The sequence below is a fragment of the Trichomycterus rosablanca genome, chromosome 10 (assembly GCF_030014385.1).
Source record: "Trichomycterus rosablanca isolate fTriRos1 chromosome 10, fTriRos1.hap1, whole genome shotgun sequence".
Taxonomy (NCBI): Eukaryota; Metazoa; Chordata; class Actinopteri; order Siluriformes; family Trichomycteridae; genus Trichomycterus; species Trichomycterus rosablanca.
In genome coordinates, this window is record NC_085997.1 from 36,484,583 (window position 1) to 36,511,735 (window position 27,153).

Sequence of the window (27,153 nt, forward strand, 5' to 3'; positions counted from 1 at the left end):
GCTGTGGGAAGTGCGCATGTGTCTGTATATTGGTAGGCTCCGGTCTCCTCGGTCCTTCCTTTCTCTGTAAGATCCGCAGCCATGAGGTAAGAGCGTGAGCTCCGCTCCGTCTTCAAATATTCACAAAAATACAGAAAACTTCACGTTTACTCGCTGATTTTACACTCATGTCAACTTTATATCTAATAAAGACCCAAACGGAGCCGAAAAGCTCGTGATCGTCGTGTGAAAATCCGTTAAAATTCAAACGTGTCGTGCACGCGCAGGCCTCGCGCACCGATCATAGGAATGACGGCATTAATGCTCATATCAAGTTACTAATTTATATCCTTATTTAACACTGAGTTCATATTTAAAATGTTATTTGTTTAGTATTTATAATTTTGAACCTTATTCTGGGTTATAATATTTTACAGCGTCCTGTTTTCCCCCATGTTGACGTGTTGTAGTTATTAGCACGTTAGCTCGTCACTGCTCGCGACGTTTTCAGGTTAGCATTGTGCTAACAGATTTTAACAGCTTATAACGATATAAATATTACTTACTAGGTTTAGAATTCAGCTATCTTTTCAATGTGGGTTTGTTTTCCAAACTGAAGGCTAAATTAGTTTTCGCTGTCAGTAATGTCTGCTGCACATGAAGTATACAGATGCAGATCGCGTTTGGATTTATGTGTTTAACAGTCAAACTTATGCAATTTTGTAAAGATTCACTTAGTACTCAATATTTTCGCGTTAGAATTTCCTCTGATTACATAATTCCAATTCGTACATGGTCAATTCTTCTATTAGATTATTTTTCCCCCCTCTTAAAGCTTTGTATTTTAATACTGTTAATAGTCAACGTGTAATTTTATGCCAGGTTAGATGTCAAATAACCTTTAAATATCTCATAGTTTATTTATAATGTTATATTCCTAAAATATTAAGCCAAACTGTGCAGGACATAAACCCTAATTCAGCTGGTTTAGCACCAGTTTGCAGTTTTTGATGTATCATAATAACGTGCATCATTGTGGAACTCTCTAAAGCTGTAAATAGAAAGTAAATGGGACAGTGTTCGAATCCCAGCTCTGCTATTTAGTCATAGTTGGGTCCTTGAGCAAGGCCATTAACCCTCTCTGATCCAGTGGTGTCCACAATGGCTGACCCTGCGGTCTGACCCCAGCTTCCAAACAAACTGAGATATGCGAAGAAGTAATTTTGATGTACTCAGCGCACGTATATGTGTCAAGTAAAGGTGTTCTGTTCTCTAAGGTGTAATGACATTCAGACTTGCCCAAGGGAATTTGTTAGTCTCATTATTATTGTTATTGGATGATCTTTCTGCTCGGGTGACGCACAGATCAAGATCACTGCCTCGATTTAAGGTCATTGGGCGACTCAACAAACTATTGGCTGTGTCTAAAGGAGCAAACTAGATAACATTTTAGGAGTATACCTTGTACCTGCTACTAATTGATTGTGGCACCTACGTGAGGAGTGAGTAGTGTGATCCTCCATGTATGCTTGATGTAAGAATCCGCTGCTGACCTGTGAAGCTCCGAATGTTGACAAGACTGCAAATGAAAAATATATAACAAATTATGAATTAATTACCTGTTCTTATTAAAGTATTTTGTCTTTTAGAAAATCTCCGAAATGTCTGCTTTGTTCTTGTGTGTTGTAGCATGCTCAGGCTCCAGAAGCGCTTGGCCTCAAGCGTCCTGCGCTGTGGCAAAAAGAAGGTCTGGCTCGATCCCAATGAAACCAACGAGATTGCCAATGCCAACTCCCGTAAGATATTTTTATTCTGTACTGTACGTGTACGTGTTAACTAACGTGTCTTAGGTTGGTGTAGCTCTTGGGTACGGGCATCCTTTGATAGTCTGAGATGCCTAAAATCTAGCTAATGCGGTTGTCTGGGTGTGTAAAAGCAGTGGTCGTTGCATTACGTACGGACTGGTGATTAGATGTTCGTGAGGATTGTTTGATAATGTTTTGCTTTTATCGCCCTCCCAGGCCAGCAGATCCGCAAACTGGTGAAAGATGGTCTGATCATCAAGAAGCCAGTCACGGTGCACTCTCGCGCCCGCTGCCGCAAGAATACGCTGGCACGCCGCAAGGGTCGCCACATGGGCATCGGTGAGTATATCGGGACGTTTAGTTTTAATGGTGTGAAGTGTGATTTATGTATTTTGACTTGAAGGTTAATGTGGAAATGCAGCATTTGACAAATTTAGGAAATCAAATCTTCGAATTTTGATTTTACCTAATGAATATAGCAAAACTGACCTTTTCTACAACCGTTCCCGCCTTGAACTTGGGCAGCCATGGTGTTAAACTAAGCTCTTACTTTAAAATAAAAGCCACAAAGTTAGTTTTTAATAAACGTGTTTCATCCGTTTAGCTTTATTACCACAGTGAATGGAATCTGGTTTACATTCCCAACATCAGGGATTCACAAATGATGCCTAGTGATTCCATAATTCTAATAAATTCCATAAGTTCTGTGTAATCCTCTTCCGAGTTGCTGATTCCATGATATTTAAGGTCTCTCAGTTCTGACATAATTATTGAGGGCGGCACGGTGGCTCACTGGGTAGCGCTGTCACCCCAGAGCGAAGGTCGGAGTGTACTGGGTCCTTGCTGTGTGGAGTTTGCATGTTCTCCCCATGTCCATGTGGGTTTCCTCTGGGAGCTCCACTAGGGACAGATGTGGCCTAGTGGTTAAGGTATTGGACTAGTAAGCCAAAGGTTGCTGGTTCAAGCCCCACCACTGCCAGGCTGACACTGTTGGGCCCCTGCGCAAGGCCCTCAATTGCTTAGACAGTATACTGTCACAGTACTGTAAGTCGCTTAGGATAAAAAGCTGTAAATGCTGTAAATGTAAAGCTCCAGTTGCCTCCCACAGTCAAAAAAACAGGCAAGTGAGGTGAATTGGAGATGCAAAATTGTCCATGAATCTTGTGTAACCTGCCCTGTCATGAATGGAACCAAAGTGTTCAAAACGTGTTAAGTTTAATAATCAAATCATGATTATTGATCATCTTGATGCCCATTTCCACTCGCTAGGTAAGAGGAAGGGTACTGCGAACGCTCGTATGCCCGAGAAGCTGTGCTGGATGCGTCGCATGCGTATCCTGCGCCGTCTGCTGCGTCGCTACAGGGAGTCCAAGAAGATCGACAGGCACATGTAGGTCCCACGACTTCCCTCTAAAGTCTAGATGTGATGTGATGTGATGAACACAAAGTGCTCAATACTAACGCTGCACGACTCTCGCGTGTTTAGGTACCACAGCCTGTACCTGAGAGCCAAGGGTAACGTGTTCAAGAACAAGCGCATCCTCATGGAGCACATCCACAAGCTGAAGGCCGACCGCGCCCGCAAGAAGCTCCTCTCGTAAGTTACGGTCGACAACTGGTTTCACTGTGACCGGTGGGTCAGTGGTTATGATGCTGGACTGTTCACTGAGCGGTTCAGAGCTTAAACTTGTACCAATACAGAACGGACCTTATTGGACCTCTAGCAGAGCTGAGCGTGCTTCTGAGTCCCAGCATTTGATCTCTGATTAGATGCTTGATTTTGTTCGGCGACACACACGCCTGGCATTTCCAGTTCCACAGATGCACCTCAGAGCTCAGACTTTCATTTATTTTAAGACGTATCAAACATCTTTAGAGGTTTTCGGATGTTACGGTCCTGTCTGAAAGCTGTTTATAGGAGTTTTTAAATCATATCTGTTATAGATCCTTAAAATCACCTTTGAAGACTAGATTAGTGGTTCATTTACCGGATAGTTATTAACGTCTCTTCTCCGTCTGCAGTGACCAGGCTGAAGCTCGCCGCTCCAAGACCCGCGAGGCACGCAAGCGCCGCGAAGAGCGACTGCAGGCCAAGAAGGAAGAGATCATCAAGAATCTCTCCAAGGAAGAAGAGAGCAAAAAATAAACCTTTAAATGTCATCGGTTCTAATAAAACACCCACAAAACCAAAAGCTTGTTCTTTGTTCATGCACGTTTCGCTTTATTTGTTTGAATCGAACCTTTTTCGGCCAGATTTCCATCAGATGCTCATCATTTTTTAGCAAACACGTGAGGAGCAGCACAAATTTCCTTTATATCACATTTACAGTTTAAACCAGTTCTCAGACTGGTACAACTTGCAAAAATTATGGTATCAGTCAGTTTGTGAAACATCTTACTAAAGGGGAAGTTGTAACCTAGTGGTTAAGGCACTGGACTTGTAATTAAAAGGTCGCTGGTTCAAGCCCCACCACTGCCAGGTTGCCACTGTTGGGCCCTTAACCCTCAATTGCTTAGAAAATATGCTGTCATGGTACTTGGGCCCATATGGGTTTTTTCTGGGAGCTCTGGTTTCCTCCCACAGTCCAAAGACGTGCAAGTGAGGTTGAATCGGAGATCCAAAATTGTCCATGACTGTTTGACATTAAAAACTTTAACGGATGAATCATGAGTAACATGTTCTGTCATGAATGTAATCAAAGTGTTAAACAAGGCCCCTAACCCTCAATTGCTTAGAAAATATGCTGTCATGGTACTGTAAATTGTTCTGGATAAAAGTGCTGAAAATGTATGTAAAATATTAGGTTATTGGATTAGTAATCTAAGGGTTACTGGGCTCTTGAACGAGGCTCTTAATTCTTGACGGCTCGGATCGTTTGGTCACAATTGGAAGAAAATTGGGTGAACATGGGAAGCTGTAGCCTAGTGGTTAGGGTACAGGATTGGTAATCAGAAGGTTGCCCTTAACCCTCAATTGCTTAGATCGCTTACTGTCACAACTGTAAGTCGCTTTGGATAAAAGCGTCCCCTAAATGCTGTAAATGAGTGTGGTGGTTCTATATCCACATTTCTTGGTTGTATCCAGGAAACCGTGTCACTGGCTCGATACGCAACTACTAAATGTGATGCAGCATTGTTGGTGTCACTAGATGATAAATGCTTTACAAAACTGCCTTACAAATAAGCAACCATGTACATTTGTTAAAACTATTAACTATGAATAATATTAATTGCATTTCACTCTACTGTACATTCACTGAGTTAATTATATTTAACATGAACATAAAAGGAGCTCACTTAGGTATGGGTGCATTGTGATTTACCGTAGCCTAGTGGTCAAGGTACTGAACTAGTAATCAGAAGGTCACTGGTTCAAGCCCCACTACTGCCAGGTTGCTGCTATTGGGCCCTTAACCCTCAATTGCTCAGACTGTATACTGTAACTGTACTGTAAGTCGCTTTTGGATAAAGGCATCTGCTAAAATGCCAAAAATGTCAAATTAAATGTGATTTGGAATATGGGAATATTGTGGAAGATTGCATCACAGGATGTGTGTGGTCCTCCAAAATCACCGTTTAATTGTTACACGTCCATGCTGACACGGTGGCTAAGTGGGTCGCACTGTTGCCTCACAGCAAGAAGGTCCTGGGTTTGATCCCCAGGTGGTCATTTCTGCGTTCTCCCCATGTCAGCGTGGGTTTCCTCTGGGTGCGCCGGTTTCCTTCCACAGTCCAAAGACGTGCAGTAAGGTAATGAACGTAACCAAAGTGTAAAATATGACTAAACAAACAAACAAATTGACAAATGTTTTACAAAACTGGCTTACAAATAATCAACCATGTACGTTTGTTAAAACCAAAAAGATTTAATTATAGTTTTAATTATATTTAACTCTGCTGAGTTGGATGAACATGGAATGGGTTCGTTGTCATCTGGAATATAGAAATATATTGAAAGATGGCATTACCAGGGGTCTTTGTGGTCCTTAAAAATCACTTCATACATGTTGGCTGTTATACGACCATGCAAAGCAAATGGCATCCAATGGATCCATAGTGGGAAATCTGGTCAAAATACATTTTCTTTTAGACACTTGATTTGTTATTGTACAACGTACCATGAAATACTGTGCGGTACTTCTCAACACAAACACATACATGCATTACTCAGGGCTCTACATTTGTCTTCCTTACACAAGTTACAAGATGCACATTGGCCTACAAAGTCCAAAATCCAAATTCTACAGCCATGATGTTATGATTTAACGCTTTATGTCTGTTAGGACTAGTTGTAGGACAGAGCGACCCTGACCATGCAATAGATGTTAGCGAAAATAAATGAATAAACGAATATTAATGTAATGCAATGTCAGTGTCACACAGCAACTCTGGTTCTGGGTACCTGGGTTTGACCTTTGTTCTCCTCATGTCAGAGTTTGTTTCCCCAAAACACGCAAGTTGTAGTCTAGTGGTTAAAGTGCTGGACTAGTAATGAAAAGGTTGTTGGTTCAAGCCCCACTGCTGCCAGGTTGCCACTGTTGGGCCCTTGAGCAAGGCCCTTAACCTTCAATGGCTTGAACAACATAATGTCACAGTACTGTAAGTTGCTTTGAATAAAAGCATGTGCTAAATACTGAAAATGAAATGAAATGCAGTAGGTGGATTGGCTGCCTAAACTGTCCTGAGGTGTGTATGAATGAATGTCGCATTTTCTTTCATCATATTTAAATTATATTTATATATTTTTTATTTTGACTTTTACTAATCATTTTATTCATAGTATGTCTGAAAAAATAATAATATTATAATTAAACTTTTGGGTGAGTCTTTTTGTACTGTCATGGTTGCGTTTCAAATGACTTACTAGTGCACTACTTAGTGTGCTACATTCGCTCCCTGCTCAGACTGATCTTCCACATTTGAAACTACTATATAGTGTAGTAGGATACAGTTTAGGACACAGCCTTAGGATTACCATGACAACGGCTGTTGCGGCGTCTGGTTTACAACAGCTAAACTGTGATCATTTAAACGATTTTAAATCATTTCGGATGTTTTATTTGGACGATTTGAATAAATTAGACACACATGAGTATAAAAACGAGTTAGCTAGCTGAGTAGTTCTGTTTGAGTGTTTACAAACTGTATTCCAACGTGTTGGGGCTATGCTAGCTAGCGTGTTTGCTTGCTCGTTAGCTTTGTTGTTTACATGAATAAAACAGCATTAAAGTATCAGTGCTGATAAACATGGTGATTTCAGGAGCCAGACTTCAGCTCTTTATGGTTCTAACTGTTATTTTACCCCTTAATTTACGTTCCCAGAGCGTTTTACCTCCTACTGATGTTAGCAATTCTGCTCCCACTCATAAATATAATGTAACAGTAGCTGAAGAGTCTCTCAATGATTCAGTGGATTTGAATGGAACTGATTTGGAGGACTTGTCCACTCGAGGGATTCGATCTAATACCTCTACTGAAGCTCCAGCACCGCTGATTACTGCTCTGCCTACAGTCTACAGTCGAGTACAGACAACAGAGGGTAACTTATAGAAGAATCTGTACACTGTACGTGTGTGTGTGTGTGTGTGTGTGTGTGTGTGTGTGTGTGTGTGTGTTTTACATACAGAATAAAAGAAATAAGAACATGAAAACCTAAAAGAAAATAGAAAGTATTTGGTGATTTAAAATAAAGATGTAAAGTGCAGTAAATAATAATAAAGTGCAAAATTTAGAGCTCAATCACAGGCAGATGAAAAGAGAAAAGTTTTAAACCTGGATTTAAACATTTCTACATTTGAGGCACATCTAACATCTCCTGACGGTCTGTTCCAGCTCTATGCAGCGTAGCAGCTAAATGCTGCTTCACCATGTTTAGTTTGGACTCTGCTGACTAGTTGACCAGAGTCCATGGACCTAAGAGATCTACTAGGTGTAGGTGAACGTTTGGATTTGCTTTTTAACATTGGTAAAAAGACCATTGTTTCATATACTCATACTTGTATAAAACTTCTCTGTGCAACTGCTGTTTCTGCTGCTTTCAGATTGTCCTGTTGCTGTTCAGAAACAATTTGTAGTTCCAATAACTTTCTATTTGCAGATGATAGATAGAGATATATATATACACTATACTGCCAAAAGTATTCACTCAACCATCCAGATAATTGAATTCAGGTGTTAGCCACGTAAAATGACAGAGCGGGTCAGCGTCAACTTTCTGCAGAGTCAATCGCTACAGACCTCCAAACTTCATGTGGCCTTCAGATGAGCTCAAGAACAGTGTGTAGAGCTTCATGGAATGGGTTTCCATGGCCGAGCAGCTGCATCCAAGCCTTACATCACCAAGCGCAATGCAAAGCGTCGGATGCAGTGGTGTAAAGCACAACGCAACTGGACTCTAGAGCAGTGGAGACGTGTTCTCTGTAGTGACGAATCACGCTTCTCCGTGTGGCGATCTGATGGACGAGTCTGGGTTTGGTGGTTGCCAGGAGAACGGTACCTGTCTGACCGCATTGTGCTGAGTGTAAAGTTTGGTGGAGGGGGGATTATGGTGTGGGGGTGTTTTTCAGGAGTCGGGCTCGGCCCCTTAGTTACAGTGAAAGGAACTCTTAATGCTTCAGCATACCAAGAGATTTTGGACAATTTCATGCCCCCAACTTTGTGGGAACAGTTTGGGGATGGCCCCTTCCTGTTCCAACATGACTGCGCACCAGTGCACAAAGCACAAGGTCCATAAAGACGTGGACGAGCCAGTTTGGTGTGGAAGAACTCGACTGGCCTGCACAGAGTCCTGACCTCAACCCGATAGATAGAACACCTTTGGGATGAATTAGAGCGGAGACTGTGAGCCGGGCCTTCTCGTCCAACATCAGTGTCTGACCTCACAAATGCGCTTCTGGAAGAATAATCAAAAATTCCCATAAACACACTCCTAAACCTTGTGGAAAGCCTTCCCAGAAGAGTTGAAGCTGTTATAGCTGTAAGGGTGGCGGCATCATATTAAACCCTATGGATTAAGAATGGGAGTCACTCAAGTTCATATGCGTGTGAAGGCAGACGAGCGAATACTTTTGGCAATATAGTGTATATACTTTATTGATCTTGAAGAAAATTAAAGTCCCAGTAGCATTATACCACAATGACACACTATAAAAATAATAAAAACAACATGAATTCAAAAAAACAGCACAAACATAACAACCAAGACTAAAAGTAACCTGAGTTTTACATACAGTATATCACATAACTACAGTGCAGTTATTAATGGTGAGGAAGGATTTGAGAGAAAAATGAATGAATGAAAGTAAAAGTGCAGGGAGGTGCAGTTCCAAGTATACAGAGTATAGTACAAATTACATATAGATTAAATATTAAATAGTAAAGTGATAGAGTTGCGAGTATTGCAATATCCAATATAGCCATATCTATATATACAGTGTATCACAAAAGTGAGTACACCCCTCACATTTCTGCAAATATTTTATTATATCTTTTCATGGGACAACACTATAGACATGAAACTTGGATATAAGTTAGAGTAGTCAGTGTACAGCTTGTATAGCAGTGTAGATTTACTGTCTTCTGAAAATAACTCAACACACAGCCATTAATGTCTAAATAGCTGGCAACATAAGTGAGTACACCCCACAGTAAACATGTCCAAATTGTGCCCAAATGTGTCGTTGTCCCTCCCTGGTGTCATGTGTCAAGGTCCCAGGTGTAAATGGGGAGCAGGGCTGTTAAATTTGGTGTTTTGGGTACAATTCTCTCATACTGGCCACTGGATATTCAACATGGCACCTCATGGCAAAGAACTCTCTGAGGATGTGAGAAATATAATTGTTGCTCTCCACAAAGATGGCCTGGGCTATAAGAAGATTGCTAACACCCTGAAACTGAGCTACAGCATGGTGGCCAAGGTCATACAGCGGTTTTCCAGGACCGGTTCCACTCGGAACAGGCTTCGCCAGGGTCGACCAAAGAAGTTGAGTCCACGTGTTCGGCGTCATATCCAGAGGTTGGCTTTAAAAAATAGACACATGAGTGCTGCCAGCATTGCTGCAGAGGTTGAAGACGTGGGAGGTCAGCCTGTCAGTGCTCAGACCATACGCCGCACACTGCATCAACTCGGTCTGCATGGTCGTCATCCCAGAAGGAAGCTGACGCACAAGAAAGCCCGCAAACAGTTTGCTGAAGACAAGCAGTCCAAGAACATGGATTACTGGAATGCCCTGTGGTCTGACGAGACCAAGATAAACTTGTTTGGCTCAGATGGTGTCCAGCATGTGTGGCGGCGCCCTGGTGAGAAGTACCAAGACAACTGTATCTTGCCTACAGTCAAGCATGGTGGTGGTAGCATCATGGTCTTGGGCTGCATGAGTGTTGCTGGCACTGGGGAGCTGCAGTTCATTGAGGGAAACATGAATTCCAACATGTACTGTGACATTCTGAAACAGAGCATGATCCCCTCCCTTCGAAAACTGGGCCTCATGGCAGTTTTCCAACAGGATAACGACCCCAAACACAACCTCCAAGATGACAACTGCCTTGCTGAGGAAGCTGAAGGTAAAGGTGATGGACTAAACCCAATTGAGCACCTGTGGCGCATCCTCAAGTGGAAGGTGGAGGAGTTCAAGGTGTCTAACATCCACCAGCTCCGTGATGTCATCATGGAGGAGTGGAAGAGGATTCCAGTAGCAACCTGTGCAGCTCTGGTGAATTCCATGCCCAGGAGGGTTAAGGCAGTGCTGGATAATAATGGTGGTCACACAAAATATTGACACATTTGGGCACAATTTGGACATGTTCACTGTGGGGTGTACTCACTTATGTTGCCAGCTATTTAGACATTAATGGCTGTGTGTTGAGTTATTTTCAGAAGACAGTAAATCTACACTGCTATACAAGTTGTACACTGACTACTCTAAGTTATATCCAAGTTTTATTTCTATAGTGTTGTCCCATGAAAAGATATAATAAAATATTTGCAGAAATGTGAGGGGTGTACTCACTTTTGTGATACACTGTACATCAACATACATACGCATGTGTATGGATATACTTAAGTACACATATATAGATGCACTGGACCAGTTGTACTGACAGGACTTTAGGAAGCTCCGTCACCGACCTGAGTACAAAAAATAATCTGTTAGTACAAAATACATGGAACAGCTGATAGTAATGTAAAGCCTGCTTGCCTGTAAACAGTGTGTCAGCCTTTTTCTAGCAGGTTGTAATTCATGGCAGACTTTTTTTGTGGTTCTTGGATTGCATTTTACCACTCAGACAAATGTCTTCATGTCTGTGGTCAGAGTTAGGATTTTCTCTACAATCTTTGCAAAAAAAAGACCACTGTTATAACGGGTCCAGCCATCTATAGCTATTTTATAGCAATATGTATAGGGGCACAGAGAAACCAATAGTCACAGTATCTGTACTGTAGTTTATCATCATAACAAGTCTTTCTCTCTTTTCAGATTGCCAGTGTGACATCACGTCAGATTTCTGTGATATCGGCTGCTGCTGTGACTTTGTGGACTGCGGCACGGCCGACCTGAGCTCCGTGTTCAACGGCTGTAAACAGGAAACACAGTAAAAATCTTTGCTAAATTTGGCAGTGATGCTGAACCAAGTCTTCAACCGTTTTCAGTACAAACGTCCACTTAATATTTACACTCAGAATGTCGTTTAACTTTGTACCTATAAATCAAACAAAACGTTTTTTCTGGTGTTTTCTTTATTAATGTGAGTCAGCAGAAAAGCAGCCCCATATCATGATGCTCCTAAAACTATACTTTTCAGAGGGATCATGTGGATGATTCCGTTTTTGTTCGACTCATTGAAACGTGTCACAATTATTTGCGCAGATGGAAATTCTTATAAACAAACTGTACCAGATGCTTGTTCACTCTTAAGGTATCATCCATGACTTCATGTTTTACTGGGGTATAAATAAGGCGACATAGAGGCCAAATTTTAACTCTCATTCAACAACATGGAACAATAATGCACGGATACAAGATACGGAAAGTAACTGAGACAAAGTGTTTTGATCTATAAACAGCTTTCTTTATGCACTTTCTCCCCTTTTACTCCCTTTTAGGGCGTCCAATTGCGTCATGCCATCCCCGCTCTGATTGAGGAGAACGAAGCTAACCCACGCCCCCTCCGACACGTGGGCAGCAGCCGTATGCATCTTATCACCTACACTTTGATGAGTGCAGTGCAGCTCAGCGTTGTGTACAGAGACACACCCTGACAGCACTCTTTTTGTCATCTCTGTGCAGGCGCCATCAATCAGCCAGCAGAGGTCGTAATTGCATTAGTCATGAGAGAGAGACCCCATCCGGCTTAGTCCCGCCCATATCTGAACAACAGGCCAATCGTTGTTCATGTGGCCGCTCAGCCTCAACCGGCAGGCAGAGCTGAGATTCGATACGATGTATTTGAGATCCCAGTTCTGGTTCCAGCGTGTGTTTTTACCGCTGTGCCACCTGAGCGGCCGTAACCAATGTTTAATAATGAACCACTTGACTGTAAGTTTATGGTGGTTTTTGGCAAATTCGTGAATGTTCTATGTGGAAAAATATCACTGAGACTGAAAACCCAAAATCAGAAGCATTTCCTGATTTACAGCTACAAGCTTCACAATCATGAGCCAACAACAACCAATATTTAGGTTATTAGATAGTACAATATTCCTCTGAGACTCCTGAGCTTTCTGTCTGTGACTAAAGCTACATTAACCCTAATCCCTGGCCTGTTATCTGCGAGCATGAATATGGAATAGTTTGGCTAGAAGTTAGAATACCATTTCCATGTTAAAGTCCTGCTGTGAACTCTGAGCTGGATTAGTAATGAATGTGGTGTTTGTATTTGAAGGGATGGAGTTTGCATCGAGAACTGGCTGATGTTTCGAGCTAACGTGGATCCAGAGTTGGTGACGGTCACAGATTCACTCTTCTGTGTTCGGAAAGGAAACGGTAACGATTCTTTTCAATCCATGTCATATTTTAACTCATCTGAAGTCGCATAAACCATTTGTGACAGAAAATAAATTATTTGTATAGAGAACGTATGAGAAAATTCTATCTATGATTAGAAAAGTCTCATTTGTAGTAGAAGAACTAGAAGATGCTGGATCTTGTGTCAGACTATCCATAGTCGAACAAGCTGTATTTCAACCTTTGGCTTGGAAAGTGCTGGGCAAGAAAGAGGCGCAAACTTTGGACCAGCTTTAAGGTGCCAATTTTAAAACAGTGGTCTCTTTTATGCGTAACAGCCTCTAAGCCTATTGCGAAGCTTGCTTGATTGCGGACAGTGTCACTATAAGGGTCAAGCAAATTTCCTTTTAGCACCAGGTAAGAGTTTGAGTTCTTCTCCCAGATTATGCCTGGTTCACACTACACGATTTTGCCCAGATTTTCGCTCGGCGCTAGATTTGCCGGCTCGGGAGCAACTCAGCGTTCGCTCGGCGATCGAAACCCGGTTTCGTGTGAACTACTCAACAACTCGATCCGAGCGGCTCCCAAAGCGAGATTTCTAGCATGTCAGATATCTGGATCCGAGTTGCCCGACTGGCAGTGAGTGCTATGTCGAACAGCCAATGAGAACGCAAGATACGGTGTGAGGGGAAACGCAGGGGAGGAGTGTAAAAAGGTGGGACAGGGGTGTAATATAATTTATATCAGAATATATCAGCACACACACAAGTTTTACAGTATTTCTGACCTTATCGTTCTCTACAAAATACCCACGCTGCATTGCAATAATATTTATTAACCTCCAACTCACTATAGAACAAACAATCCCTGCTGTTCATGTTGCCAAATCCACTCAGATTCATTTATTTTTTCTTCTTGATTCCTTGATCAGCGCACAAACTTTGATCGCTCGCTACTTGCTGACGTGCATCTCGTGGACGTGATATCATTAAACCCCTCATCACTTCTCGTGTTTGTTTTTTTGACAGAACGTAGTTTGGGAGACCAGAGAAGCTCGCCTGCGATTCCAGTTGGTGATAGATGGTGTAGTGTGAAAACCCAATCAGTCGTGTAGTGTGAAATACACACCGACTTGAAAGATTCCCGATTACAAGAGATCCAGTCGTGTAGTGTGAACTGTACAGCGACCTGACCGCTTGGAGAGTCGTGTAGTGTGAACTTGGCATAAGATGACTGTATATATCTGGTGAATCCTCCCAGTTTTGTGTTTTTTGTAATGGGAGCAGTTAAGCTAGCTCTATTTATATGGGCACTGAGTAGTCACCAGCTATATTCAGTCATCAATAATAGGAATCAGGAGAAGTTAAATTGTATCACAGAACTTTCTACACCACCAAATATAAATCATCTAAGCTGCAGTCTGGATTCGATGTTTGACCCAGCAAATTTGTAGAACATTTCTGCGTGTGTATGTAAACTTTTGACTCTCTGTGTTACCCAGTGTATTGAGCTGATGGTTGTTTTGATTCCGAACTGACTGCAGCTTGTGTTCTTTATTCTAGGTTCAGATATTACAGCACAGACTCCTTTTGTCGCCCCTGAAGGTCCGACGTCCATCTCCTCTCCTCACTTCTCACTGCAGGAACCTTCGTCCAGCCTCGCTCAGAACTCAGACTTTTACAAGGTTTGCTGCTTTTGTTGTTTTAATAAAAATGTCTTTCGTGTAGAGTTTCGTTTATTTGACGGAGCACAGTGGTGGACAAAATAATGGAAACACCACATTGAAAGCAGCTTGGCTTTGAAGCGACTAAATCACAGCAATAACAGTGAGTTTTATAATACTGTTTACAATTAACGGCATCAATCAACATATATCAGACTTCAGAGTAGCATAAGGCAACTAACAGAGTTCCAGAAAGGGCAAAGAATGGGTGCTAGATTTGCAGGTGCATCTGTGAACAAAAAAGAGCCATATGATTTAATCAGTCATGGACAAATCAAATGGTACAGCAAAGTGGAACAGTGGGTGCAAGTGGAAACACCCCAAAACTACCAACTACCAACTAGCTTTGGGCTGTTATTTAAACCTTGGTATAAAGAGCACCAAACATGGACCTGTGAGCAATATAAAAAAGTAATATTGTTTGCCAAGGCAACTTCACATTTCCTACATCTGGAAAGATTTATGTTTATTTATGTTTGAATGTTTTCAACCTCCAACATCTGCTGCCAACTGCTCAGTATGATGCAGGATTCACCAGCTGTTACAGGGCCAGGTGCACCCTATGGTGCTAATACTTATTCCCCAGCGTTTACTCAGCATTTACTCCTTAAGGGTTTATAGAAAGTGCAGCCAGATCTTCACCTCCTGTATCCCTCGGAGAACTGAAACTGGAAGATTCTCTTCCTGAGGAATCCCACAACCACCTGTACAGGACTCGTATCAAAGCCTTTCAAGAAGATTCTAAACTCATCAAATAGAATAGAAACTTTATTCTATTGTATTCTATTCTATTCTATTCTATCATATCCTATCCTATTCGATTGTATCCTATTCTATTCTATCCTATTCTATTCTATTCTATTCTATTTTATTGTATTGTATTCTATTCTATTTTATTGTATTCTATTCTATTTTATTCTATTGTATTGTAGCCTATCCTATCCTATCCTATCGTATCCTATTCTATTCTATCCTATTTTATTGTATTCTATTCTATCCTATTTTATTGTATTCTATTCTATTCTATCCTATCCTATTCTATTCTATTGTAGCCTATTCTATTCTATTCTATTCTATTCTATCCTATCCTATTCTATTGTAGCCTATTCTATTCTATTTTATTCTATTGTAGCCTATTCTATTCTATTTTATTGTATTCTATTCTATCCTATTCTATTTTATTGTATTCTATTCTATCCTATTTTATTGTATTCTATTCTATCCTATCCTATTTTATTCTATTCTATTGTAGCCTATTCTATTCTATTCTATTCTATTCTATCCTATCCTATTCTATTGTAGCCTATTCTATTCTATTTTATTCTATTGTAGCCTATTCTATTCTATTTTATTGTATTCTATTCTATCCTATTTTATTGTATTCTATTCTATCCTATTCTATTCTATTGTAGCCTATTCTATTTTATTGTATTCTATTCTATCCTATTTTATTGTATTCTATTCTATCCTATTCTATTCTATTGTAGCCTATTCTATTTTATTCTATTGTAGCCTATTCTATTCTATTTTATTCTATTGTAGCCTATTCTATTTTACTGTATCCTATTCTATTTTATGATATCCTATTCTATCCTATTTTATTCTATTCTATTGTATCCTATTTTATTCTATTATATCCAACTCTATTTTATTCTATTTTATCATATTTTATTCTATTGTATTGTATTCTATTTTATTCTGTTATATCCAACTCTATTTTTTTGTATTCTATTCTAGAGTTTAGAATGCTCTTGCATTATGTCCCTGATAGAAATATTGTAGTTATGAATTTGATCAGTGTTATGTTCACTGTCCTGCAGTGACGTGGGAAGTAAAAATCAAACTGAATTAAAACGTCTTTCTTACCCAGGTTGACGACGTCATTCTGACCTATTACACCAACACGTCTGTAGTGAGCGCGCTCAGACAGCCGTCTGCAGGATCAGCTTCTTCTTCCTGTCTCGATCGCAATCCAGCAAGTACGGATGAGTCTCAGTTTTTTTTAGATCACTTTCCAGGAGTGTCAGAACCCCCCCCCCCCCCCCCCCCAACACATTTCCAATCTGCAGCCACTTCTCATCACACGCCGTCCACATATTTCTTTATAATAAAATCAAAAGAAATGGGACGCTTTTCAAAAATGTGTCCAATTCCTACAGATGATTAATGTAATTATTTTTACAGATAATAAATGTTACATTTAACTATGGGTCAGAATGTAAATAAACAAGCTGCTCAGGTTGTTAAATACACCAGGTTAAAAGGGTGTTTACACATGCATGCAGTTGGCCCTCTACTATAGAACGGGCCAGGTGCTCAACAGACACATTGGGCGTGACTGAGGAGGGTAGGGTCCTATAGGGTTTCTACTCATCGCAGATACAACAGCAAATCATGCGGTGTTGGGGTGGCAGCACAAGTAGTGAGGAAACACAGAGCATAGTGTGACTGTATGTACTATGCAGCTCTAAGAATCCACTGCTGGTTGATGAGGGGTTGGAGGGGGTGGATGCTGATCTACACCTCTTCCTGGCCAGTGTGTTTGTAGTGCAGTCGACAGAGGAATTGTGAAAGGGAATTAGAAACGACTTCATTGGGAGAAAAGTTGAGGAGGATGCAAGAAATTAATCCAATTTTTTCTCATTCTCTCTCCCAGAGTTCCTGCGTTCTGGATCGTTCTGGTGTTCCCGTGTTGTTAGTGCTCAGTCATGTAGAGCAGAGGGAGACGGAGGTCTGAGTGTTTTCTCTTATTTCACTGGTTTCAGCCTCCTTAAGGTAAAATGTCTCCACATTTACAGTCTCCTCATCGGGAAAGGTCAAGGAAATCACAAATAATTCAGTGGACGTGTTTCAATTTGCAGGTTCCACGTTTATCAGAAGTAAACAGTCCAAACCTGATGGTAATTTATAGCAGTTAAATAATTAATGCTAATGCTACATTCACAGATTGATCAGGTAACCATGTCGTATGTACTTTCTACAATTTTAGATCCCAGTTGTTCCAGTGGTGATCCTGCCTGGACCTGGGGAGCACAATGGATCCTGTTTGAACGTGGTCTCCAAGGTCAGTGCGAGGATTCCTGGGAAATGTAGTAAACAGGGGTGTTTGAATTGACATGTTAGATTTAGCCTCACACTGTATGACCAAAAGTATGTGGACACCTCTAAATTATCGAGTTGTTTCAAATGATATGCTTTCAACTTTGTGGAAACAGGGTGTCTGTCTGAAATCCTAGTGAGCTGCCTTGCTGCCTACTGCCTACCTGATCAGCTGCCTCAGTAGAGAGGATTCTAATAAGACATCACACTCATATGGCAGGTTATTTAGATGCACTACCGACAGGCTGAGGCGACACAACCCGCTAACACGCCAGCTAACGTCTCCCTCTGTGTACCAAAAGCAGTTAAACCGTCCCTGATGAGCCCGAATTTACAAATAATCAACACTTGTGCACCTTTATACAGATTAAACATTTGCAAATTTTGACTGTATGGGCCACCTTTAAAAATCTGGTGCAAAGTCTTTTGGGCAGCACGGTGGCTCGGTGGGTAGCACTGTCGCCTCACAGCAAGAAGGTCCTGGGTTCGATCCCCAGGTGGGCCGGTCCGGGTCCTTTCTGTGTGGAGTTTGCGTGTTCTCCCCGTGTCTACGTGGGTTTACTCCGGGTGCTCCGGTTTCCTCCCACAGTCCACAGACGTGCAAGTGAGGTGAATTGGAGATACTGAATTGTCCATGACTGTGTTTGACAATAAACTTGTGAACTGATGAACCTTGTGTAATGAATAACTACCGTTCCTGTCATGAATGTAAGTTAAAATCCTAATAAACAAACAAACAAGCAAAGTCTTTAATAAAAATGATGGGGCTCTAATTAATGCTTTAGTTTTAGAATAGGGTGTCTAACAAGCTCACGGTCTGGTGTACACATCATTTTGGTGATATAATCTACCTTTTTTAGAGCCCTCAGAGAGCTGACGCGACCGTCTGTCTGTTTCAGGTGGAGTATGTGATCACGTACACCAGCGCAGGAGAAATTACAGAAGCCGCCATAAGAGCAGAACTGACCAATGCTAGATTTGGGACACAGCTACTGCAACAACATGCCATACAATTTCAGGTTCTGTACCTTTTATTATGTAGTTACTGTCTCAGTTTAGTCATGTCCATTTCTCAAATAAGATTTCTCCACCGCATGCACCTGTGTTGCCCAGAATGAATGTAGGTGGCACACGCCTCCTCTGACACGTGGTAGCCTAGTGGGTTGAGCTTTGGGCTATCAACCGGAAGATTGGCGGTTCAAATCCAGGCTCTGCTATGCAGCCACTGTTGGGTCCTTGAGCAAGGCCCTTAACCCTGTCTGCTCCAGGGGCGCTGTACGATGGCTGACCCTGCGCTCTGACCCCAGCTTCCAAACGAGCTGGGATATGCGAAGAAAGAATTTCATTGTACTGTACACATGTATATACAGTGTATCACAAAAGTGAGTACACCCCTCACATTTCTGCAGATATTTAAGTATATCTTTTCATGGGACAACACTGACAAAATGACACTTTGACACAATGAAAAGTAGTCTGTGTGCAGCTTATATAACAGTGTAAATTTATTCTTCCCTCAAAATAACTCAATATACAGCCATTAATGTCTAAACCACCGGCAACAAAAGTGAGTACACCCCTAAGAGACTACACCCCCAAATGTCCAAATTGAGCACTGCTTGTCATTTTCCCTCCAAAATGTCATGTGATTTGTTTGTGTTACTAGGTCTCAGGTGTGCATAGGGAGCAGGTGTGTTCAATTTAGTAGTACAGCTCTCACACTCTCTCATACTGGTCACTGAAAGTTCCAACATGGCACCTCATGGCAAAGAACTCTCTGAGGATCTTAAAAGACGAATTGTTGCGCTACATGAAGATGGCCAAGGCTACAAGAAGATTGCCAACACCCTGAAACTGAGCTGCAGCACAGTGGCCAAGATCATCCAGCGTTTTAAAAGAGCAGGGTCCACTCAGAACAGACCTCGCGTTGGTCGTCCAAAGAAGCTGAGTGCACGTGCTCAGCGTCACATCCAACTGCTGTCTTTGAAAGATAGGCGCAGGAGTGCTGTCAGCATTGCTGCAGAGATTGAAAAGGTGGGGGGTCAGCCTGTCAGTGCTCAGACCATACGCCGCACACTACATCAAATTGGTCTGCATGGCTGTCACCCCAGAAGGAAGCCTCTTCTGAAGTCTCTACACAAGAAAGCCCACAAACAGTTTGCTGAAGACATGTCAACAAAGGACATGGATTACTGGAACCATATCCTATGGTCTGATGAGACCAAAATTAATTTGTTTGGTTCAGATGGTCTCAAGCATGTGTGGCGGCAATCAGGTGAGGAGTACAAAGATAAGTGTGTCATGCCTACAGTCAAGCATGGTGGTGGGAATGCCATGGTCTGGGGCTGCATGAGTGCAGCAGGTGTTGGGGAGTTACATTTCATTGAGGGACACATGAACTCCAATATGTACTGTGAAATACTGAAGCAGAGCATGATCCCCTCCCTCTGGAAACTGGGTCCCATGGCAGTGTTCCAGCATGATAATGACCCCAAACACACCTCTAAGACGACCACTGCTTTATTGAAGAGGCTGAGGGTAAAGGTGATGGACTGGCCAAGCATGTCTCCAGACCTAAACCCAATAGAACATCTTTGGGGCATCCTCAAGCGGAAGGTGGAGGAGCGAAAAGTCTCGAATATCCGCCAGCTCCGTGATGTCGTCATGGAGGAGTGGAAAAGCATTCCAGTGGCAACCTGTGAAGCTCTGGTAAACTCCATGCCCAGGAGAGTTAAGGCAGTTCTGGGAAATAATGGTGGCCACACAAAATATTGACACTTCAGGAACTTTCACTAAGGGGTGTACTCACTTTTGTTGCCGGTGGTTTAGACATTAATGGCTGTATATTGAGTTATTTTGAGGGAAGAATAAATTTACACTGTTATATAAGCTGCACACAGACTACTTTTCATTGTGTCAAAGTGTCATTTTGTCAGTGTTGTCCCATGAAAAGATATACTTAAATATCTGCAGAAATGTGAGGGGTGTACTCACTTTTGTGATACACTGTATGTATATATGAGAAATAAAGTATATCTATCTATCTATGTATGTACAGCCACTAGGCTCTGCTTTTCACCAGGCATTGGTAGATTCCTCAGTAGAACTGGAGCTCATACAGTGGAACATGCTAGTCTAAAGTATTTCTCCATCACTCATGCAGCAGCAGGGAGGTGATTCCCCATCCGGCCTTCACGACTAAATGTGTCTTTTTAGCTCCCAACCAATCCAGTGGCGCTGCTGAGATTCAAACCCACGTCATGCAGTGATGGGGTAGCACATTAGACTGCTGCACCACCCACACGCCCCTACTATTGTTATTCCTTAAATAGTACTAATGTGCTACAGTAATAATATATAATCATTAATGAATTGATAAGATTTAATAATTAAATAATTGTTTTTTACAGCTGGCTGCACCTTCACCGTCTCTTCCTAAATCACCATCGGGGGGCTTGTTGTTTGGAACGCCACTGATTGGCTGGTTTGGTGGAGAATCCGGACCTGTATCCTTTTTGCATTCATAATAAAAATGCACTGATCAGGGAAGCTGGGTCAGAAATATACACACACCCACTTTCAGTATAGAACGTTCTAGCATTAATATTTGCCATTACTTTGTGACATTGTCATTCTATGATCAGCTGGTAACTTCTCTGTGCCCATTTAAATAGGGTTAGTTTGAACGGCTTAACTTAATCACTGGTTATACCACCTTTAGAGGCAACTGAACTCCTCCTATAATGTCATTTTAATCCACTCTTGCTTTAAATCTAACGTTAGATGACCTGCTCCTCTCAGGTTTCACCACTAACCCACCTTAAAATGTTTAATTCTTTGGTCCTTTCCTGCTACAAAACACAATTACACCTCAGCTTCATCTTATGGACACATGATCTGACAATCAGCAAGCAGTTTAGGTCCTAAAAGCACTCAGTTCTGTTCACCGACCCATTCCGGTGAAGCTGGATACACTCGTCTCACACACACGTAAATCGAAACATCGGAAATGTAAAGAAATAGCGCTCCCGTCCAAATAAAAACAATCCTGATATAAAGCATGTGTGATGTACATTTATTTACGTCTGATTTTTAATTGCCACTGACCTCATCGGGCCGGTCGGGGATGGCCCGCGGGCCGTACAATGCCCAGGTCTGGTGTACATTATTTATTTTTACTGTGCGGCCCGGTAATAAATGACCCACGGACCTCTCGACCTCTGGCCTAGTGGATAGAGCTTTGGCCTATCCACTGGAAGATTGTGGGTTTGAATCCCAGCTCTGCCATACAGCCATTCTTGGGTCCTTAAGCAAGACCCTTAACCCTGTCTGCTCCAGGGATGCCATACAATGACTGACCCTGCGCTCTGACCCCAGCTTCCAAAACAAGCTGTGATATGTGGGAAAAGAATTTCATTAAACTGTACACATGTTTATAGGGCAGTTGTAGCCTAGCGGTTAAGGTACTGGACTAGTAAGAAGAAGGTCGCTGGTTCAAACCCCACCACTGCCAGGTTGCCATTGTTGGGCTCTGAGCGAGGCCCTTAACTTTCAATTGCTTAGACTGTAAGTCACTTTGGATAAAAGCATCTGCTACATGCAGAAAATGTAAATGCTTGATTTTTTTTGTTGCAAATGTCAAACAAGCGCTGAGATTGTTTTTTTCCTTCTCTACCCTCTTACAAATCCTTTTTAATAACCTGAGCAGAGGTTAGAAACATCTGTTTGTTTGTTTATTATGAATTTATCGTCACGTTTTACACTTTGGTTACATTCATGACAGGAACGGTAGTTACTCATTACACAAGACTCATCAGTTCACAAGGTTAATATCGAACACAGTCATGGACAATTCAGTATCTCCAGTTTACCTCACTTGCACGTCTTTGGACTGTGGGAGGAAACCCGGGGAGCACCCGGAGGAAACCCACGCAGACACGGGGAGAACATGCAAACTCCACACAGAAAGGACCCAGACCACCCCACCTGGGAATCGAACCCAGGACCTTCTTGCTGTGAGGTGACAGTGCTACCCACTTAGCCACCAAGCCGCCCTAGAAACATCTGCTTAGCCCTTGAAGAACAAAATCTGCAGCACAACCAGTCTTAGTTGGACTTACAACCATTGCAAGGCTTTCTCACTGTGGTTCAGTGGAGTCCTTAACCCTTAGAAATGGCTCTGTACATCTTTCCTGACTGATCATTTTAACATCGTAGCCAAGTAGCCATTATCTTTTCACAAGTGTGATATGCTTTTAGCAATGCTGAGATATATTGAATAACTGATTATCAGCACATGCCTGTTTGTGCCTTGTGATTGGCTGATTACCGGCCTGTGAACCTTGACTCTGATGAAGTTGACGATCCAGGGTCTTTCCTCAGGAGGCGAGTGTGCTGCAGAGCTTCCCCGAACTCCCATTCTGTTCAACCACAACACCATGACCGGCTGCACCTTCAGGTAATTACTGTTATTCAGGCATCATATAGTAGAGGTCAAAAGTTTACTTATACCTGTAAGGCATGGATGTCATAGCACACTATTCTTTTTCTGTGACTATATGATTTTTATGAGCTTTTATATACAGACAGCAGATTTATTTTTGGTTTTATTTTTCTTATATTTCTCTTAGTTTGATCGGCCACTTTTTAATTTACATCTTCGGCATTTAGCAGGCGCTCTTATCCAGAGAAACTTACAGAAAAACTTCCATGGTGAACATTACCTTACTCCAGTTTAAGTAAACGACAGTCCAAGAACACAAATCTGCTAAAACCAGGTGCAAGAAATAAATTAGTATTAGTGAGTGTTAGTGAGTGAGTACAGGTCAGCTTAAGTGCTTAGTGAAGAGGTGATGAAGGTTTTTAATCGTTTTTTAAAGACAGCAAGAGACTCGGATGTTTGGACAGACAGAGGAAGTTCGTTCCACCACTTGGTTGCTGGTACAGAGAAGAACCTCGATGCTTGTCTTCCTCTTGTCCTGGGTGGAGGATCAAGTCAGGCGAGACTAGTGGCTCGGAGGTTGCGTGGTACAGAGCGGGGTTTTATTAGACCACGAAGGTAGCTCGGGGCTGGTCCATTTTTGGCTTTTAATAGTCATTAAGCTTCTGGTAGAACTCTAGTTGGATCTTTGGCCGCTATGCATGGCAGAACTGGTGGATTTTATCCAGATGTGCTGGTTTTCTGGCACTTGATTTGATTTTTCATTGGGACATGAAAAATGACATTGGGAATGGGTACTAAAAACAGCCCCAGATTATAATACTACCACCACCAGGCTTAACAGTAGGTACCGTGTTGTTGGGTTGGTGATTTGTAACCAAATTACTAATCATTGTTACATCTGGAGTTTTCTTTCTCCTCATCATCAGTACCAGCTGATGATATAAAACAAGCATGACTGTGGACAGTGACTCTTGTATTGCAGCAGCTTTGAATTCATACTAAGCCTATATTTTGAGTTTTTGATTACATAGAAGCATCTGGACACATTTCCTCTCAGCAGAATCTAACAGTGTGGGCTTTTATTCCCAACCTTGGATCTTTTACATTTTATTATGGGCTGCTGTTTGTTCAGATGATCTTAAAACCTGTTGTTGCTTAGAAGTGGCTCCAAGTCTGAGATCTGTACCGAGCTTCCTAGATTTTCTTATTGATGCCCATGACTTACATGACCCTGTGTGTAAGACTGTTAAACATTAATAAGATTTCTAATTTTTTTATGTTTAGATCTACGATACAGGACTGCGCATCGCTAAGGGACCAGATCTACAGAGTCCTACGTGGGGCCACAAGCCCTGCTACAGTCGCCATGACAGCAGGATCAGAACCACCAAGGAGCAGGGTCGTCGTACAGGGGTGTCCCGAGCCGAGTCCGGTAATTCTAGTAACAATCGTCACGTCATTCACAGTCATCATTCTTCTTCATCTCTTCCCTTTTCAATGAATGATGTTCAGTAATGTGGTTGCTTTAGTCCAAACACCAAGCATTCTTCTTCTAAAAGTGTCTGGACACCTGATCATGTGTTAGTGAATATCCTATTCCAAAAGCATGGGCATTAATATGCAACTATAGCCGCTCAGGTGGTGCAGCGGTAAAAACACACGCTGTTCACCAGAGCTGAGATCTCGAATACATCGTATCGAATCCCGGTTCTGCCTGCCGGCTGAGGCTGAGCGGCCACATGAACAACGATTGGCTTGTTGTTCAGATGGGCGGGACTAAGCCGGATGGGGACTCTCTCTCAGACTAGTACGATTACGATCTCTGCTGGCTGGTTGGTGGCGCCTGCACGGAGATGGGAAAGGAGTGCGGTAGAGGGTGTGGCTCTCCGTACACAGCGCAGTACTGCACTGCACTCAAGTGTAGGTGATAAGATGTTCGATTGCTGTGCACGTGTCGGAGGGGGCGTGGAGCAGCATCGTCCTCCCCAATCAGGAGCAGGGACCAGCATTAGTGAGAGGATGATTGACAGGTAGAAATTGGATGCGCTAAAATGCAACTACAACAGCCTCTACTCCTCTGGAACAGGTTTATAAAGCCACAATATTATAAAGTGTATCTGTGAGAATTTAAGCAACTAAGTTGAAGGGTGTCCAGATACTTTTGGCCATATAGTGTGTGTATATAAATGTGTGTGAAGGATTGATTTCGGACTGTGCAGGATGAAGGGTGTGAGACGAGGTGTCTGCTACCAGTCTCTCTGTCTGTGAGGATCCTTTGGGCTCAGAGAGGAACGTTGGCGCTCCCTCAGAATCACGTCCTCGGGGTCAAGTACATCTTCACCTGTCAGATCCTGAAGGTGAGACAGGTCGTACCTCCTACTGGAAAGGTTCAGTAAATAAATCAAATCTTGATGTAATGTGTAATCAAGCTTTCTTTAATATTCAGAAAGGTTTGGTTTTGTGCTGGAGAAAAAAAGCTCTCAAAGCTACATTATATAATAAATAAGGCCCTAAATTCACCGATTTACAGATTTTTTAAAGAAAAGAGCCACATTTCACTGCAGTCAATAAATGACACTCATTAACTGAATGATATAATAAATGGAAGCTACGATACACAGCACAGCTGCCTTCATAGTTGACTGTAAATCCAGCGACGGTCTAAAAAGAAATACTCGTCCATGTTTTGATCTCCCCCTTTCTGTGTCCACAGAATTGTTTGGAAGTCCAAATTCAGTTACCTGAGCTGGTTTTTAGCTGCTTTACACTTCGACATCTTGGACATTTTGATTAACCGATTGCTAACTGAATTGCCGTAGGATTACTAGGATTACGCGAACGAAAAATGTTAAATCACTAAACACAAACAATAAATCATTTCCATAAACATAATCCATAATAAGGAAGGTCGTCATATCAGACCCACAATACACATTTTCACTGTGCATCAGTCAACAGCATTTCTGGTTGTTGTTGACACTTTGCTTTTATTCTGTATAGTCCTCAGCTTCATGAATCTTTTGATGATATTATGCGCTGTAGAGGGTGAAATACTCAAGATCCTTGTCATCATTTGTTAAGGAACAAAGTACTAAGTCTTCTCTTTATGCTCCATTTGTAGCCTTGTAGCCTAGTGGTTAAGGTACTTGACTAATAATCGAAAGGTCGCTGGTTCAAGCCCCAACACTGCCAGGTTGCCACTGTTGGGCCCTTGAGCAAGGCCCTTAACCCTCAATTGCTTAGACAGTATACTGTCAAGGAACTGTAAGTCGCTCTGGATATAAGCATCAGCTAACGGCTGAAAATGTAAATGTCTTATTTATATTTAAGTGTGATTGCATCACATGTTTAGGACTTTTGTAACATCCTGCAGGCATTACTTTTAAATTGAGCTAACATTTAAATATCTTGTTTTTTATTATTTACATTTCACACTGTGTCTATACTAATCTGGAATTGTTGTTTGTACTACATCAAACTCTACTGCTGGTGTTGTGGCTTTTTCTTGGATCTGCTCTCAACTGAAATATGAATTGTTAGCTGTTTAAAGTTAAATGTTTTTTTTTACCAATAGTTTTGATCAGACTTAAGTCAGGAATCATGTTTTCATTATCACTATTTTAGTTACATGTTGTCATTAGAATAAATGTCCAAACTCTAGTAGAGTTAAACGGATCCACTTTGTCTTGTTGTTCTAGTGTCCCATCATTTCTGCTCTCCCTCTCACCACTGAGGTGATTTTCTCCGATACCAGCATTTACCCAGAACCCCCCAGGGCTGAGCCTCGTCCTGAATGGAAGTTCCCGTTTGGGTTTTTCTCCGGAGGTGCAGATGAACTGGATGTGGAGTAAAGCAGGATTAAATGAACTCTTGTTCTTCTACCTCACTGAGAACAACACCAGAGTACCAGAGTCTCCACGTGTGTGGTTAATCAGCTCCACGTCCTGTTTGTGTGTGTTGGGTTTAAAGCTTTTAATACTGCGCGTTACTCACAGGTCCAATAAAACTCCAAACACGAGATGAAAGTGTTGACATGAGCATGCCAGCCCAGTAGGTGGCGATGATACACAAGATTAATCTCACAGGGTGAAACTGGATAATACAGAATAATAGGAGCTTTAAAATAAGGACTGTGAGGAACCTTCCTGCTAAGCATGACTG

At 41.9% G+C, this 27,153-nt stretch overlaps 2 protein-coding genes across 2 annotated transcripts; both read left to right on the plus strand.

The window, feature by feature from the left end:
* On the plus strand, positions 1-3,976 carry rpl19 (ribosomal protein L19). The gene is made up of 6 exons (XM_063003272.1): positions 1-86; positions 1,669-1,775; positions 2,001-2,123; positions 3,054-3,174; positions 3,271-3,381; positions 3,807-3,976. Exons 1-6 carry the CDS (start codon positions 82-84, stop codon positions 3,928-3,930), a joined length of 591 nt encoding a protein of 196 aa, XP_062859342.1. The 5' UTR covers positions 1-81; the 3' UTR covers positions 3,931-3,976.
* A 2,917-nt stretch (positions 3,977-6,893) lies between these two features.
* On the plus strand, positions 6,894-26,873 carry LOC134321498 (tectonic-3-like). Its single transcript, XM_063003273.1, has 14 exons — positions 6,894-7,323; positions 11,261-11,375; positions 12,666-12,766; positions 14,290-14,411; positions 16,321-16,429; positions 17,107-17,225; positions 17,312-17,350; positions 17,440-17,514; positions 18,449-18,568; positions 20,960-21,055; positions 22,907-23,007; positions 24,277-24,424; positions 25,212-25,349; positions 26,691-26,873. The coding sequence occupies exons 1-14, from the start codon at positions 7,032-7,034 to the stop codon at positions 26,841-26,843; spliced, it is 1,728 nt and encodes a 575-aa protein (XP_062859343.1). The 5' UTR covers positions 6,894-7,031; the 3' UTR covers positions 26,844-26,873.
* The last annotated feature ends 280 nt before the right edge of the window (positions 26,874-27,153 follow it).

Excerpts from the sequence above, each read along its gene's own strand:
- rpl19 (XM_063003272.1), top strand. Across the intron at positions 1,776-2,000 it reads GATTGCCAATGCCAACTCCC|GCCAGCAGATCCGCAAACTG; the intron begins GTAAGATATTTT and ends TCGCCCTCCCAG. Across the intron at positions 3,175-3,270 it reads AAGAAGATCGACAGGCACAT|GTACCACAGCCTGTACCTGA; the intron begins GTAGGTCCCACG and ends TCGCGTGTTTAG.
- LOC134321498 (XM_063003273.1), top strand. The coding sequence starts at position 7,032 with ATGGTGATTTCAGGAGCCAGACTTCAGCTCTTTATGGTTCTAACTGTT. Across the intron at positions 14,412-16,320 it reads AGAACTCAGACTTTTACAAG|GTTGACGACGTCATTCTGAC; the intron begins GTTTGCTGCTTT and ends TTTCTTACCCAG. Across the intron at positions 24,425-25,211 it reads GGTGTCCCGAGCCGAGTCCG|GATGAAGGGTGTGAGACGAG; the intron begins GTAATTCTAGTA and ends CGGACTGTGCAG.